Source organism: Salmo salar, chromosome 04 (assembly GCF_965601325.2).
Source record: "Salmo salar chromosome 04, fSalSal1, whole genome shotgun sequence".
NCBI lineage: Eukaryota > Metazoa > Chordata > Actinopteri > Salmoniformes > Salmonidae > Salmo > Salmo salar.
This window is the reverse complement of record NC_138294.1, coordinates 21,259,323-21,277,170: the sequence shown is the minus strand read 5'-3', so window position 1 is coordinate 21,277,170 and position 17,848 is coordinate 21,259,323. Positions and strand designations below refer to the sequence as shown.

Below are 17,848 nucleotides of genomic sequence, written 5' to 3'. Positions count from 1 at the left end.
ATGGAGCGCATTTGAAGCAGCAGTTTTATTATTCTTTTTTCTCCTGTGAGCAAGGAGCAGTTTTTAGAAGAGCCGTTGGAAAGGATGTGGAGTGCCAGAGCGGTCTCCATGAGTGGGATTTCCCACCGCTCAAGTCCGCTCACATACTCTGCTCAGGACCAGGCAGGGTTTTATCATCTGGGATGTGTTTCATTTCAGGGAGGAATAACTACCCTCCGCTGTGCCCTTGTTCACTTGTCTTCACAGAATATGACAGCATTGAGGTGAAATAGGGCAGAGGGGAGTGGAGCATCTTTCTGTATTGAAGCCCAGCCTGCTCCATTGTTCACATCCTTGTACACATGTGAGACAACTGGATCGGATAGGTAACAGCAGTATGATAGATGCTAGGCGGAATACAGCTCAACTCTTTCCTCTAATCTAGTTGTCCACACAGGATCAGATGTTTAGAAATACACCATCCGGCTTGGTCCAGGGATTTGGTTATACAGTTGATGTGGCCCAGGAACCTGTGCCAGGGATTTTATGTCCTAAAAAAAGGACATAAATAGGTGTGAGGGAAAAGCTCAGTGGCATATGCTAATCCAATTGCATTGGAGATGTTGTTTTTGACTCTGTGCTTTTGAATTGCGCAGGTTGATGAATCCTCTCTCTCTCTCCCTCTTTCTTTTTCCCTCTCTTTCTTTCGCTCTTTCTTTCTCACTCTCTCTCGCTCTCTCATCTCCCTCTCATTCTCTTTCTCTCTATTTTACCCTCATCTCTCCCTCTCCTCTCTCTCTCTCTCTCTCTCTCTCTCTCTAGTTGGTGGGGGGCCAGTTTGACCTGGAGATGAACTTCATTATCCAGGAGCAGGACAGCATTGTGTGCATGGTGGAGCTGCTGGACAAGGTGGGTGCTGCTCTCACAAAATGAAATGGAACAATATGTATAATATAATCTATGGTGGATGAGTTGTGGCTGTACACACATAGAAATACACAGAGAGAAATAGATTTTCTGCCAGCAACACCCATCGTGGTCTCATTGACTTGAATGGGGATCCCCGTTCTAGTAATTGTTAGGCCTATTTCTATGGGCACATGTTAGCGGTGGAGGATTGTAAAGCGCTTTGAGCATCTGGCAAATGTCTTTCTAAATGGGATCCATTATTATTATGTCTGGATCCCAGTGTGAGACCACGTGCCAGGCGGAGGTGTGGAGCATCTTCACGGCTATCCTGAAGAAGAGCGTGAGGAACCTGCAGGCCTGCACGGACACGGCCCTCATCAACCTGGTCCTGGACCGCGTGGCCCACACTGACAGCATGATCGCAGGTACTGCCACAGTAACACCAGAGGCCAAAGTAATGAGGTCACCCCAGTCCTCAGTACAGTATTTAGCTTGCTGACACCTACCTACAGGGCTGTCTAGTTCCCCTGGAGTGTGGATGATTGTCTCAGTCATAATCATTATCCAGTGGTTCTCCAAGTCCTGTGTTTTAATACCTTTTTAAATCCAAAGTAATGACCACTGCCTCAGTCCGAATGATTCCCTACTGTACAGGTATCTATCTCCCTTATAATGAGGAAGTGAGCTAGCCCTGTCTAATGCTCCTCACCTTCCCTCATCAAGCCTAGCCAGCTGACGGCACTATTCTGTGTGTCTGAGAAGAGACTACTTTGTCTTGCAGCAACTGAAGCACTGAGGAGGTGCGGACACCCATGGACGGATGGACAGAGACAGACAGAGACAGACACATCATCATTAGATTAGGAGTGTGTGTGCAGACCTGACAACACCACTCAGCCTCACACTAACCCACTGCCCAGTCAGAGAAGTGACTCCCACACCAGTCAGTAGACACAATCACCAGCCTCAATCACTCACCAGACTCTCACCCAGTTACTAATGAGGCCAAAATAACTCTTCTAAAGCTCAATGATTTACCACTGGCCTGGCAGAGCAGGATGATCAGCCTTAGCATAATGAAACCATTAGCCAGACAGACAGACAGACCCAGGGAACATGGACATGCAGTCCAGGCCAGACAGACAGACAAACCCAGGCAACATTACTGGCTAATGCCATGGAGGACCATTTTCATCTCAGTGAACAGAGAGAGATGTCCTATAGCCTCCCCCCCCAACACGGCTAGAATCCACTACTCCACCGGATTCTTGCTGTAAGCTCTGGACCTTTGCATCGGATCATCGCTGCTAGCTAGCTGCTACCGAGTGGCTATAGTGGCTAACGCCCCTGTCCCGAATCTAGCACCAGTTAGCCACGAGCCAGGCGCATCTCCCGCCTGTGGCTCAGTTGGTAGAGCATGGTGTTTGCAACGCCAGCATGGTGTGTGCAACGCCAGGGTTGTGGGTTCAATTCCCACGGGGGACCAGTAAAAAAAATGTAATAAAAAAAAAATGCATGAAATGTATGCATTCACTACTGTAAGTCGCTCTGGATAAGAGCATCTGCTAAATGACTAAAATGTAATGTAAATGCAAACTAAATTACTACAACTACATTACCTCTTTCGCCAACTGGCCTGGACCCTTCGTTGATAAGGAGCCCCGTCGTTCCACCACGACTCGTCTGCCGACTTAACTCCATCCGCTGTGCCCTCAACCGGCCTTTGCCGGATGTCGGAGCAAGCGCTTCTACTAGCCCCGGCCTGCTAACTTTAAACGCCGTGTCTCCCACTTGTTAGGTAGTAGCGACTACCCAGTGGCTTCCCTGTTTCATCTATTGCTGTTCACTGGACCCTATGATCACTTGGCTACATAGCTGATCCCTGCTGGACTGTTCATTAATCACTGTACTCCATTTTGTTTATTTTTTGTTTATCTGTCGGGCCCAGCCGCGAACTCAGGCTCTGTGTGTAGTTAACCGACCCTCTCTGCCCATTCATCGCCATTTTACCTGTTGTTGTCTTAGCTGATTAGCTGTTGTTGTCTCACACTTTATTGTCTTAGCTAGCTCTCCCAATCAACACCTGTGATTGCTTTATGCCTCGCTTTATGTCTCTCTCAAATGTCAATATGCCTTGTATACTGTTGTTTAGGATAGTTATCATTGTTTTAGTTCACTGTGGAGCCCCTAGTCCCACTCAACATGCCTCAGATACCTCTTTTGTCCCACCTCCCACACATGCGGTGACCTCACCCAGCATAACTAGGGCGTCCAGAGATGCAACCTCTCTTATCGTCACAAAATGCCTTGGTTTACCTCCACTGTACCCGCACCCCACCATACCCCTGTCTGTACATTATGCCCTGAATCTATTCTACCATGCCCAGAAATCTGCTCCTTTTATTCTCTGTCCCCAATGCACTAGACCAGTTTTGACAGCCTTTAGCCGTACCCTCATCCTACTCCTCCTCTGTTCCTCGGGTGAAGTGGAGGTCAACCCAGGCCCTGCGTGTCCCCATGCACTCTCATTTGTTGACTTCTGTAACCGAAAAAGCCCTGGTTTCATCCATGTTAACATCAGAAGCTTCCTCCCTAAGTTTGTTTTACTCACTGCTTTAGCACACACTGCCAACTCTAATGTCCTTGCCGTGTCTGAATCCTGGCTTAGGAAGGCCACCAAAAATTCTGAGATTTCCATCCCCAACTTCAACATTTTCCGTCAAGATAGAACTGCCAAAGGGGTAGAGTTAGCTTGCAGAGTTCTGTCATACTTTCCAGGTCAAACAGTTCGAGCTTCTAATTTTTTTAATTAATCTCTCCAGAAATAAGTCCCTCACTGTTGCCGCCTGTTATAGACCCCCTTCAGCAAATTATCAAGGAACCCACCAGGTACAACCCTAAATCCGTAAACATGGGCACCCTGGCCATAGATATTATCCTGACCAACTTGCCCTCCAAATACACCTCTGCTGTTTTCAATCAGGATCTCAGCGATCATTGCCTGCATCCGCTATGTGTCCGCGGTCAAACGACCACCCGTCATCACTGTCAAAAGCTCCCTAAAACACTTCTGCGAGCAGGCCTTTCTAATCGACCTGGCCCGGGTATCCTGGAAGGATATTGACCTCATCCCGTCATTCGAGGATGCCTGGTCGTTCTTTAAAAGTAATTTCCTCACCATCTTAAATAAGCATGCCCCTTTCAAAAAATGTAGAACTAATAACAGATATAGCCCTTGGTTCACTCCAGACCTGACTGCCCTCGACCAGCACAAAAACATCCTGTGGCGGACTGCAATAGCATCGAATAGTCCCCGCGATATGCAACTTTTCAGGGAAGTCAGGAACCAATACACGCACTCAGTCAGGAAAGCAAAGGCTAGCTTTTTCAAACTCCAAAACGTTTTGGGACACTGTAAAGTCCATGGAGAATAAGAGCAGCACCTCCCAGCAGCCCACTGCACTGAGGCTAGGAAACACTGTCACCACCGATAAATCCACGATAATCGAGAATTTCAATAAGCATTTCTCTACGGCTGGCCATGCTTTCCTCCTGGCTACCCCAACCCCAACCCCGGCCAACAGCTCCGCACCCCCCGCAGCTACTTGCCCAAGCCTCTCCAGCTTCTCCTTCACCCAAATCCAGATAGCAGATGTTCTGAAAGAGCTGAAAAACCTGGACCTGTACAAATCAGCTGGGCTAGACAATCTGGACTCTCTCTTTCTAAAATTATCCGCCTCCATTGTTGCAACCCCGATTACCAATCTGTTCAACCTCTCTTTCGTATTGTCCGAGATCCCTAAAGATTGGAAAGCTGCCGCGGTCATCCCCCTCTTCAAAGGGTGTGACACTCTAGACCCAAACTGTTATAGACCTATATCCATCCTGCCCTGCCTTTCTAAAGTCTTCGAAAGCCAAGTTAATAAACAGATCACTGACCTTTTCGAATCCCACCGTACCTTCTCCGCTGTGCAATCTGGTTTCCGAGCTTGTCACGGGTGCACCTCAGCCACGCTCAAAGTAATAAACGATATCATAACCGCCATCGATAAAAGATTGTACTGTGCAGCCATCTTCATCGACCTGGCCAAGGCTTTCGACTGTCAATCACCGTATTCTTATCGGCAGACTCAAGAGCCTTGGTTTCTCAAATGACTGCCTCACCTGGTTCACCAACTACTTCTCAGACAGAGTTCAGTGTGTCAAATCGGAGGGCCTGTTGTCCGGATCTCTGGCAGTCTCTATGGGGGTACCACAGGGTTCAATTCTCGGGCCGACTCTTTTCTCTGTATATATCAATGATGTCGCTCTTGCTGCGGGTGATTCCCTGATCCACCTCTACGCAGACGACATCATTCTGTATACATCTGGCCCTTCTTTGGACACTGTGTTAACAAACCTCCAAACGAGCTTCAATGCCATACAACACTCCTTCCGTGGCCTCCAACTGCTCTTAAACGCTAGTAAAACTAAATGCATGCTTTTCAACCGTTAGCTGCCTGCACCCGCCCGCCCGACTAGCATCACTACTCTGGACGGGTCTGACCTAGAATATGTGGACAACTACAAATACCTAGGTGTCTGGCTAGACTGTAAACTCTCCTTCCAGTCTCATATTAAACATCTATAATCGGCTTTCTATTTCGCTACAAAGCATCCTTCACTCATGCTGCCAAACATACCCTAGTAAAACTGACCATCCTACCAATCCTCGACTTCGGCGACGTCCTTTACAAAATAGCCTCCAACACTCTACTCAGCAAACTGGATGCAGTCTTTCACAGTGCCATCCATTTTGTCACCAAAGCCCCATATACCACCCACCACTGCGACCTGTATGCTCTAGTCGGCTGGCCCTCGCTACATATTCGTCGCCAGACCCACTGGCTCCAGGTCATCTATAAGTCTTTGCTATCTCAGCTCACTGGTCTCGATAACAACACCCACCCGTAGCACGCGCTTCTGCAGGTATGTCTCACTGGTCATCCCCAAAGCCAACACCTCCTTTGGCCACCTTTCCTTCCAGTTTTCTGCTGCTAGTGACTGGAACGAATTGCCGAAATCGCTGAAGGTGGAGACTTATATTTCCCTCACTAACTTTAAACATCAGTTATCAGAGCAGCTATCAGAGCAGCTGTACATAGCTCATCTGTAAATAGCCCATCCAATCTACCAACCTCATCCCCATGTTGTTTTTATTTACTTTTCTGCTCTTTTGCGCACCAATATTTCTACTTGCACATCATCATCTGCGCATCTATCAGTCCAGTGTTAATGCTAAATTGTAATACTTCGCTACTATGGCCTATTTATTGCCTTACCACCTCACGCCATTTGCACACTGTATATAGACTTTCTTTTTTTATTTTCTATTGTGTTATTGACTGTACGCTTGTTTATTCCATGTGTAACTCTGTTGTTTTTTGTCGCACTACTTTGCTTTATCTTGGCCAGGTCGCAGTTGTAAATGAGAACTTGTTCTCAACTAGCCTACCTGGTGAAATAAAAAAAGAATTACAATTAAAAAAATATATATATATTTAAAAAAACACATTGATGGGGAATGGCATAGCATTTCTCTACATGTGTCGTGAAAATATGTGTACTCAACAAATAAAGGTGATTTGGTTTGCATAGTATTTTAAGTGCTGAATATCTGATTTAAGTTTTTTGCGATGTCCTCTTTAGTATGAAGTGTTTTTGGTCTATTTGTAATCAATCCATAAAATGTTTTATTAGCCAAGTAACAAGAGGTTACACAATGATGTTACTTTGGTTATAGAGTTTCTGGAATATCCCTCTGTATGTGTATTGCTTTTCACTTTGACTCTGTTCAAGTCTATTGTTAGGGTGTGGAAACTTGTCAGTTTCCCCTCTTCACATATGTCATATTTAACCTGTGTGTGTCCCTTCCCTCTTCCAGACCTGATGGTGGACATGCTAGGAGTGCTGGCCAGCTACAGCATCACAGTCAAGGAGCTGAAGTTGTTCTTCAGCAAACTGCAATCTGAGAAAGGCCAATGGGTAACACATCTAGTCTAACCTTCATACCGTACCGCTCTGTCATATTTGTCTTGTAGAGAGCATGGGGAATGTGCTAGCAACACTTCGACTGGTAGCCTGTGCACAGCCTTTTAGCCTCTTAGCTCTGGTACCATACATCACATGTAGTGCAGACACACCATCGCTGTCTATTGGGCTAATCCAAAAAACATTACTGCATTATTAATGTGTAATAACTTGAGGAGGAAGTTGCCTCTTAGCACTGATTATGAAGGCAGTTTTATCATTCTACCTTCTACTGGGTAATGTTATGATTTAAGGAGAGGGTAAACTGATCTTAGATCAGTGTTTGGGATTAAATCACACACATTTAACAGTTGAACATAAATAGTACAATCCTATCATTTAGTTAAAGATAGTATCTATACTTAAGATAAATTAGTGGTTATAAAGTTGAAGAAGAATTTGTTTTCCAACCTGGGTTTTGTAGTTTTCCACCAAGACCTCCTGGACAGTCTTGCCTAGCAGGGTGGAGTTATTACAGTACAGTGGGAAGACAGCCTGGACCGTCTTGCCTAGCAGGGTGGAGTCATTACAGTACAGTGGGAAGACAGCCTGGACGGTCTTGCCTAGCAGGGTGGAGTCATTACAGTACAGTGGGAAGACAGCCTGGACCGTCTTGCCTAGCAGGGTGGAGTCATTACAGTACAGTGGGAAGACAGCCTGGACCGTCTTGCCTAGCAGGGTGGAGTCATTACAGTACAGTGGGAAGACGGCCTGGACGGTCTTGCCTAGCAGGGTGGAGTCATTACAGTACAGTGGGAAGACAGCCTGGACGGTCTTGCCTAGCAGGGTGGAGTCATTACAGTACAGTGGGAAGACAGCCTGGACCGTCTTGCCTAGCAGGGTGGAGTCATTACAGTACAGTGGGAAGACAGCCTGGACGGTCTTGCCTAGCAGGGTGGGTCATTACAGTACAGTGGGAAGACAGCCTGGACCGTCTTGCCTAGCAGGGTGGAGTCATTACAGTACAGTGGGAAGACAGCCTGGACCGTCTTGCCTAGCAGGGTGGAGTCATTACAGTACAGTGGGAAGACGGCCTGGACCGTCTTGCCTAGCAGGGTGGAGTCATTACAGTACAGTGGGAAGACAGCCTGGACGGTCTTGCCTAGCAGGGTGGTCATTACAGTACAGTGGGAAGACAGCCTGGACCGTCTTGCCTAGCAGGGTGGAGTCATTACAGTACAGTGGGAAGACAGCCTGGACCGTCTTGCCTAGCAGGGTGGAGTCATTACAGTACAGTGGGAAGACAGCCTGGACCGTCTTGCCTAGCAGGGTGGAGTCATTACAGTACAGTGGGAAGACAGCCTGGACGGTCTTGCCTAGCAGGGTGGAGTCATTACAGTACAGTGGGAAGACAGCCTGGACCGTCTTGCCTAGCAGGGTGGAGTCATTACAGTACAGTGGGAAGACAGCCTGGACGGTCTTGCCTAGCAGGGTGGAGTCATTACAGTACAGTGGGAAGACAGCCTGGACGGTCTTGCCTAGCAGGGTGGAGTCATTACAGTACAGTGGGAAGACAGCCTGGACCGTCTTGCCTAGCAGGGTGGAGTCATTACAGTACAGTGGGAAGACAGCCTGGACCGTCTTGCCTAGCAGGGTGGAGTCATTACAGTACAGTGGGAAGACAGCCTGGACGGTCTTGCCTAGCAGGGTGGAGTCATTACAGTACAGTGGGAAGACAGCCTGGACCGTCTTGCCTAGCAGGGTGGTCATTACAGTACAGTGGGAAGACAGCCTGGACCGTCTTGCCTAGCAGGGTGGAGTCATTACAGTACAGTGGGAAGACAGCCTGGACCGTCTTGCCTAGCAGGGTGGAGTCATTACAGTACAGTGGGAAGACGGCCTGGACGGTCTTGCCTAGCAGGGTGGAGTCATTACAGTACAGTGGGAAGACAGCCTGGACCGTCTTGCCTAGCAGGGTGGTCATTACAGTAGCCGTTGTGTAAAAACAGCAGATCTAGTAGGTTCTACCATGAATATGAGTGTATATAATGTATTATCCACTGAGTCCCTGCTCCATTGAGACAGAAGGAGAGAGGGAAGGGATAGGGAGGCCCATTGATCAGTGTGGAATCAGATTATCAAGGAAATGGGGGCAAGCTGCTTTTGTGCTTCTCCATTCCCCCCCCCCCCCACACACACACTGCTAGGTCTGTGAAATATTATCTGAGGGGGTTGGCAAGAGATGATGCGTCTATCAGGAGTCTCTCCATCACAGGATTTGAACAGAGTGAACACAGTGTGATATGCTTACTGCAGCCTCCACAGAAATTAAACCGACCGAGGCCTTGTCGGAAGAAAAGCTCATCAATATATTATGGAAGTTTATCAACTTTGATCACGGTTCCGTGGGTTTTGATTTACCTTTGGGTTGAAAGGAAGGGGGCTCTGATCTGAAGCGGGTGACCTTGCAGCATCAACGGGAATGTAAAGTAGATCAACAGAACTACTGCATTCTCAGGATAATGTCTCTAGAGAGTTCTCAACAAGATGTTGACTTGGTTAGTAGAGGTCAATATAGAAAAGCTGAAAATAGACCTTGACTCTGTAGTTGTGGAGATGTTGGTGTGTGTTTTTTTTGCTTGCTTACCTGCCTGTGAACTGGAACATATACAGTGCATTCAGGAAGTATTCAGACCCCCTTGCCTTTTTCCACATTTTGTTACGTTGCCGCCTTATTTTAAAATTGATTCAATTGGTTTTTTCCGCCTCAATCTACACACAACAACCCATTAATGGCAAAGCAAAAATTGTTTTTTAGACATTTTAGCAAATGTATGAAAAATAATCACATTTACATAATTATTCAGACCCTTCACTCAGTACTTTGTTGAATCACCTTTGGCAGCGATTACAGCCTTGTGTCTTCTTGGGTTTGACACTACAAGCTTGGCACACCTGTATTTGGGGAGTTTCTCCCATTCTTCTCTGTAGATCCGCTCAAGCTGTGTCAGGTTGGATGCAGCGTTGCTGCACAGCTATTTTCAGGTCTCTCCAGAGGTGTTCGATCGGGTTCATGTCCGGGCTTTGGCTGGACAACTCAAGGACATTCAGACTTGTCCCAAAGCCATTCCTGCATTGGCTTGGCTGTGTACTTAAGGTTGTTGTCCTGTTGGAAGGTGAACCTTCGCCCCAGTCGGAGGTCCTGAGCACTCTGTAGCAGGTTTTCGTCAAGGATCTCTCTGCTCCGTTCATCTATCCCTCGATCCTGACTAGTCTCCCAGTCTCTGCCGCTGAAAAACATCCCCACAGCATGATGCTGCCACCACCATGCTTCAACTTAGGGATGGTGCCAGGTTTCCTCTAGATGTGGCGCTTGGCATTCAGGCCAAAGAGTTCAATTTTGGTTTCATCAGACCAAAAAATCTTAGAGTCCTTTAGGTGCCTTTTGCCAAACTCAAAGCAGGTTGTCATGTGCCTTTTACTGAGGAGTGGTTTCCTTCTGGCCACTCTACCATAAAGGCTGATTGGTGGAGTGCGGCAGAGATGGTTGTCCTTCTGGAAGGTTCTCCCATCTCCACAGAGGAACTCTAGAGCTCTGTCAGAGTGACCATCGGGTTCTTGTTCACCTCCCTGACCAAGGCCCTTCTCCCCTGATTGCTCAGTTTGGCCAGGTGGCCAGCTCTAGGCAGAGTCTTAGTGGTTCCAAACTTCTTTCATTTAATAATTATGGAGACAGTGTTCTTGGGGACCTTGAATACTGCAGACATTGTTTTGGTACCCTTCCCCAGATCGGTGCCTTGACACAATCCTGTCTCGGAGCTCTACAGACAATTCCTTCCACCTCATGGCTTGGTTTTTGCTCTGACATGCACTGTCAGCTGTGAGATCTTATATAGACAGGTGTGTGCCTTTTTGCAAATCATGTCCAATCAATTGAATTTACCACAGGTGGAATCCAAACAAGTTGTAGGAACATCTCAAGGATGATCAATGGAAACAGGATGCACCTGAACTCAAATTAGTCTCATAGTGAAGGGTCTGAATACTTATGTAGATAAGGTTTGTATTTGTAATACATTTGCAAAAAATGATAAAAACCTGTTTTTGCTTTGTCATTATGGGGTATTGTTTGAAAGTTTGATGAGGATTTTTTTGTATTTCATCAATTTTAGAATAAGGCTGTAACGTAACAAAATGTGGAAACAGGGAAGGGTGTCTGAATACTTTCCCGAATGCACTGTAGCTTTACATTTAAGTGTGTTTGTGCGTGTGTACGCGGTGCACCCGTATCAAAGTCTGTGGCGTCTCATCTTGTGCGTGTTCTTCCCTCCAGCCTCCCCATGCGGTGAAGCTGCTGTCTGTTCTGAGGAGCATGGCCCACCGGAACGGACCTGACTCTTTCTTCAGCTTCCCAGGGAAGAGTGCTGCTGTGAGTACATTTACAGTAATCAACTCAGTACACCTCCACATGTATACCTGACTACCCAACTAGACTACAGTCTGACGCTACACCTGGTATGACACTATTCCCCTAAGCACTGTTCAAGTAGGGCGCTATGTAAGGTAAAAGTCGTTTCAGACTTAGTGACTGGTATGAGTCTCGGTGAACATGGTGTCTATGGTAAGGTAGTGGTATTTACAGCACGTCTGGATAGGTTCTAAATGGGTTACATCCTCTTGTGCTTGACTTCCCACATGATCCAAGGCCGGACGCATTAGCAATAAATAAGATAATGCATCATGAATTGCCTATAAGCTCTGGCCCAGCACACATCTTGGCTTCTATATCCTATAATGCCAAGGTTTACCAACCATATGTAGCTTGGGTCATACTGTACTACTGTATCTGTGTGTGTTGAATAAGCAGCATGGGAAGAGAGGAGGAGCACCGATGCTAGCTAATCTTCCTCTGTTCTCCTCCCTTCATTCTAATGCTCCTAGCCGTCTTCCCTCTGTTCTCCTCCTCCTCCCTTCATTCTAATGCTCCTAGCCGTCTTCCCTCTGTTCTCCTCCTCCTCCCTTCATTCTAATGCTCCTAGCCGTCTTCCCTCTGTTCTCCTCCTCCTCCCTTCATTCTAATGCTCCTAGCCGTCTTCCCTCTGTTCTCCTCCTCCTCCCTTCATTCTAATGCTCCTAGCCGTCTTCCCTCTGTTCTCCTCCTCCTCCCTTCATTCTAATGCTCCTAGCCGTCTTCCCTCTGTTCTCCTCCTCCTCCTCCCTTCATTCTAATGCTCCTAGCCGTCTTCCCTCTGTTCTCCTCCTCCTCCCTTCATTCTAATGCTCCTAGCCGTCTTCCCTCTGTTCTCCTCCTCCCCCTCCCTTCATTCTAATGCTCCTAGCCGTCTTCCCTCTGTTCTCCTCCTCCTCCCTTCATTCTAATGCTCCTAGCCGTCTTCCCTCTGTTCTCCTCCTCCTCCCTTCATTCTAATGCTCCTAGCCGTCTTCCCTCTGTTCTCCTCCTCCTCCTCCCTTCATTCTAATGCTCCTAGCCGTCTTCCCTCTGTTCTCCTCCTCCTCCTCCCTTCATTCTAATGCTCCTAGCCGTCTTCCCTCTGTTCTCCTCCTCCTCCCTTCATTCTAATGCTCCTAGCCGTCTCTGTACTCCTTCTCACCCCTTCCTTCTCATAGCAGCAATCCCCTAAGCTGCTTTTTCCAATACCTTTTTTTATCTATCCACCCATTCAGCCAGCCAGCCATGTGATTTAGTGAGTGAAAGAATAACATATAAGTCCCCTGGGAATGTTCTGTTATTCCCCTCTCTTTCTCTTAAAATAGAGCAGTTTTCTAATACACTTCCTGGTGTCAATGGGTTTAAAAGTGAGGACTTAGTGAAGCTAACTCAGTTAAGATGCTCTTGCTGAACTCTTCAAGGTAATGAAGGATAAACTTATCAGACATAGTTTAAGCTATGATCTCATATCTTAGGTGACGTCGGCTACGTTTTCATGAAGGACGACAGCTACGTTTTAACTGTGTGTCCGTCTAGGACCTTTACCCTTCACTATTTTCTCTGAGTCTCACCTGAATGCTGCCTACACCTGTTTGTGGCCATGGTACATTTGACTGTACAGTACCTGGGCTAGAGAGCTAACTATAGAGATAATCATGTCTGCTCCCATTTTGTCTTACAATAGATGTCTGGAACACTCACATTGTATGTAGAGAGAGAGAGTGAGTGTGTGTGCACTGTATGTCTCTGTGTACCCTTCCATTGCCATGGTGAGGGTGAGCTCAGGGCCGCCCTAAGAGGGTCTGTGATTGGTGTGTGTGCGCAGCGGAGACTGAGCACTAAGCACACGCCTTCCCCTTGCTGTGAATCTGGCTAATGAGGCAGGAAGTCCTCTGGAGAGACACACACACACACGCATGAACTTCTCCATCCCTTCCTTCTTGGACCCACTGTAGTCTAGGTCACACTACTCCCAATCCTATTTCTAAAACAGTCTTTCTCAACTCGTTGAGCTAACCGTTTGTCTCCTCACAGGCTATAGCTCTGCCCCCTATAGCCAAATGGCCGTACCAGAATGGATTCACCTTCCACACGTGGCTCCGCAGGGATCCAATCAACAACATCAATGTTGACAAGGACAAGCCTTACCTGTACTGGTGAGTTACATACACCAGCTGTCCATGTTTCAGATCAACTCCTCTGCACTCGGCGACTGCAGACTGACTAGGAATCACCTTGCATCCTAAATGGCGAATCATCATGATTTGTCGACCAGTCAGTCTGTAGCCACCGACTAATGTAGTCAATCTCATACACCCACACTAACACTGACAAACTTACTGCTGCTTGATTTGTTCTCTTTCTCTATGCAAATGACGTCTCTACTCATATCCTAACTTGAGATACCCATGCATACATTTTGTATGGATAATCTGATATTATTCAGGTGTATTCAAATAGAATTTGGCTCGTACCGTAGTTCCCTTTCTGTATGTGTGTGTTTGTGTATACTGTATTTGCACGCCAAGGAAGCTATTAGATTTTTTTCCCCTTGTTCATCAAAATTGTAGGATGAAGTCATCCCCAAATAGTCTTAAAAAAAATAAAATACATCAGAGAGGCTTAATACACACACACACACACACACACACACACACACACACACACAAATTACTAGATGAAGAAGGCATACTGATGCAATGCCTCTCCCTCTGTTTCCATTTACCTCTCTCTCATCCTTCTCTCGCTTTCTCTCTCCCCTCTCCTCTTGCTCTCCTCTCCCCCTTACTCTTTCCTCTCTCCATTCCTCCCTCCCTCTCTCAGGGACAGTTAATCAGGGCCTCACTCGTTCCTATTTTCAGCCGATAATTAATTTCTGTCAAAAAATCTAATTGATGTGCCGGGATTTGGTGGGCCTTCTGTTTGGTGGGCCTTCTGAAAATGATAACCAACCACACTCAGCCAGCCAGCTAGAGGTAGAAAAGTGTGTAGTAAAACTACTTCAGACTCTGCCCTTTTAAAAAGAGATTAGTTCACTAAATCACACACGGCGACCGGCGGGGCCCCTGCTCGCTCAGAACAGACACCCACAAATGGGAATTTGTTGTGAAGTTGATAAATAATTGAGGCTTTCGCCATCTCTGTCTCTCCTCCGTTTTCAAAATGTTTTTTTTTTTTTTGAATTTGTATGTTTGAATGATTTATTGGCAGGTTGACTTGTCTCAACCCCCCCCGTCTGCCCTTGAGTGTTAGGCTGTGTTAAAGTGAGCGTCACGCTCACTAACTGAAATGTGTTATTTCTTTTTCTTCCCTCTCTTCCTGTAGTTTTCGCACCAACAAAGGTCTGGGATACTCTGCACACTTTGTGAGCGGCTGTTTGATTGTGACCTCGTTAAAGTCCAATGGGAAGGGATTCCAGCACTGTGTGAAATATGACTTCAAACCACAGAAGGTAGGCAGACGGCGAGGCGGACAGACACTGTCCTGTGGGAGAGACACACACTAACCTAGCACTCATAAAACATAGAAACACGTGCTAAGTAGGACACACAAACATGTTCTCTTTCGCGTAGGACACACAGAGAACAAATTGTACGCAGGCATAGTACACATAGACCGCCCTCTCGTCTAGGCCCTTTGGGATGAAGCGTAGTGATCTGGTCCTTCTTCTGGGGGCCTGTAATGTCAGAGCAGAACGGTGAAAAAAGGATAGAAGGAATGAGAGAGAGGGATGATGTAATGGGGCACGACACACAGCCAGACCATAGCACCCAGACCCAGTCAAGCCCAACAGCATCGGTGAAATCTGTGGTGCCCCTGGCCAATTAAAACTCCCCTTGTTATCCCCCAGAGTGCAACACCGCTACTCTACTTCCTCCTCAGACTCAGAACCTCATTCTATCTTTAGGCCTCTGTATTCCACGGTCGGTCTTATCTCCCAAGCTGTCTGCCTGGTAACTCTAATAACCTATTTCGCTGGATTCTTCCAATGTCTGACAGAAATCTGAGCAGCCGATGTAGGTGGGATTGTAGCCCAAGGGGTTTAGGTGCTGATCGGGCGATGTCCCATGTCTCATAAGGGAAACTCTGTGAAGGCAGCTAGGAATGAGGCTAAAATTAAGGCTGGCCAATGCTTTTTTTGGTCGTTTGCAGTCTGCTGCTGCCAATGTGAAACTCATGATAACATAGCCTATTATTCATTGTATCTTGTTAGTAACTTCATTACCATTGTTGTAAATTAAATTTTAATTTAAAACATTATAACAACAAAAATGTGTGAAACTGGTGAAGTGTTTAGGGTGTTAGGTCCATAGAAATATAATCTCATTCTAGTGCTGTGGTTAAGTTTAAGTTGTTGTTTCAGTTTAACCATGGTGGTTAAGTTGTTGTTTCAGTTTAACCATGGTGGTTAAGTTGTTGTTTCAGTTTAACCATGGTGGTTAAGTTGTTGTTTCAGTTTAACCATGGTGGTTAAGTTGTTGTTTCAGTTTAACCATGGTGGTTAAGTTGTTGTTTCAGTTTAACCATGGTGGTTAAGTTGTTGTTTCAGGTTAACCATGGTGGTTAAGTTGTTGTTTCAGTTTAACCATGGTGGTTAAGTTGTTGTTTCAGTTTAACCATGGTGGTTAAGTTGTTGTTTCAGTTTAACCATGGTGGTTAAGTTGTTGTTTCAGTTTAACCATGGTGGTTAAGTTGTTGTTTCAGTTTAACCATGGTGGTTAAGTTGTTGTTTCAGTTTAACCATGGTGGTTAAGTTGTTGTTTCAGTTTAACCATGGTGGTTAAGTTGTTGTTTCAGTTTAACCATGGTGGTTAAGTTGTTGTTTCAGTTTAACCATGGTGGTTAAGTTGTTGTTTCAGTTTAACCATGGTGGTTAAGTTGTTGTTTCAGTTTAACCATGGTGGTTAAGTTGTTGTTTCAGTTTAACCATGGTGGTTAAGTTGTTGTTTCAGTTTAACCATGTGTGGTTAAGTTGTTGTTTCAGTTTAACCATGGTGGTTAAGTTGTTGTTTCAGTTTAACCATGGTGGTTAAGTTGTTGTTTCAGTTTAACCATGGTGGTTAAGTTGTTGTTTCAGTTTAACCATGGTGGTTAAGTTGTTGTTTCAGTTTAACCATGGTGGTTAAGTTGTTGTTTCAGTTTAACCATGGTGGTTAAGTTGTTGTTTCAGTTTAACCATGGTGGTTAAGTTGTTGTTTCAGTTTAACCATGGTGGTTAAGTTGTTGTTTCAGTTTAACCATGGTGGTTAAGTTGTTGTTTCAGTTTAACCATGGTGGTTAAGTTGTTGTTTCAGTTTAACCATGGTGGTTAAGTTGTTGTTTCAGTTTAACCATGGTGGTTAAGTTGTTGTTGTTTCAGTTTAACCATGGTGGTTAAGTTGTTGTTGTTTCAGTGGTACATGGTGACCATGGTGGTTAAGTTGTTGTTGTTTCAGTGGTACATGTTGACCATGGTGGTTAAGTTGTTGTTGTTTCAGTGGTACATGGTGACCATGGTGGTTAAGTTGTTGTTGTTTCAGTGGTACATGGTGACCATGGTGGTTAAGTTGTTGTTGTTTCAGTGGTACATGGTGACCATGGTGGTTAAGTTGTTGTTGTTTCAGTGGTACATGTTGACCATGGTGGTTAAGTTGTTGTTGTTTCAGTGGTACATGGTGACCATGGTGGTTAAGTTGTTGTTTCAGTGGTACATGGTGACCATGGTGGTTAAGTTGTTGTTTCAGTGGTACATGGTGACCATGGTGGTTAAGTTGTTGTTGTTTCAGTGGTACATGGTGACCATGGTGGTTAAGTTGTTGTTGTTTCAGTGGTACATGTTGACCATGGTGGTTAAGTTGTTGTTGTTTCAGTGGTACATGGTGACCATGGTGGTTAAGTTGTTGTTGTTTCAGTGGTACATGGTGACCATGGTGGTTAAGTTGTTGTTGTTTCAGTGGTACATGGTGACCATGGTGGTTAAGTTGTTGTTGTTTCAGTGGTACATGGTGACCATGGTGGTTAAGTTGTTGTTGTTTCAGTGGTACATGGTGGTTAAGTTGTTGTTTCAGTGGTACATGTTGACCATGGTGGTTAAGTTGTTGTTGTTTCAGTGGTACATGGTGACCATGGTGGTTAAGTAGTGTTGTTTCAGTGGTACATGGTGACCATGGTGGTTAAGTTGTTGTTGTTTCAGTGGTACATGGTGACCATGGTGGTTAAGTTGTTGTTGTTTCAGTGGTACATGGTGACCATGGTGGTTAAGTTGTTGTTGTTTCAGTGGTACATGGTGACCATGGTGGTTAAGTTGTTGTTGTTTCAGTGGTACATGGTGACCATGGTGGTTAAGTTGTTGTTGTTTCAGTGGTACATGTTGACCATGGTGGTTAAGTTGTTGTTGTTTCAGTGGTACATGGTGACCATGGTGGTTAAGTTGTTGTTGTTTCAGTGGTACATGGTGACCATGGTGGTTAAGTTGTTGTTGTTTCAGTGGTACATGGTGACCATGGTGGTTAAGTTGTTGTT

General features: G+C 45.8%; 1 protein-coding gene across 1 annotated transcript in view; it reads left to right on the top strand.

The window, feature by feature from the left end:
- The window catches only part of LOC106602365 (lipopolysaccharide-responsive and beige-like anchor protein), a 333,282-nt gene that overhangs the window by 40,772 nt on the left and 274,662 nt on the right, over window positions 1-17,848 (top strand). Inside the window, 6 exon segments of the mRNA XM_082974174.1 lie at window positions 802-888; window positions 1,169-1,313; window positions 6,812-6,912; window positions 11,231-11,326; window positions 13,382-13,503; window positions 14,672-14,798. Of these exon segments, the coding sequence (XP_082830300.1) occupies window positions 802-888; window positions 1,169-1,313; window positions 6,812-6,912; window positions 11,231-11,326; window positions 13,382-13,503; window positions 14,672-14,798 (678 nt within the window).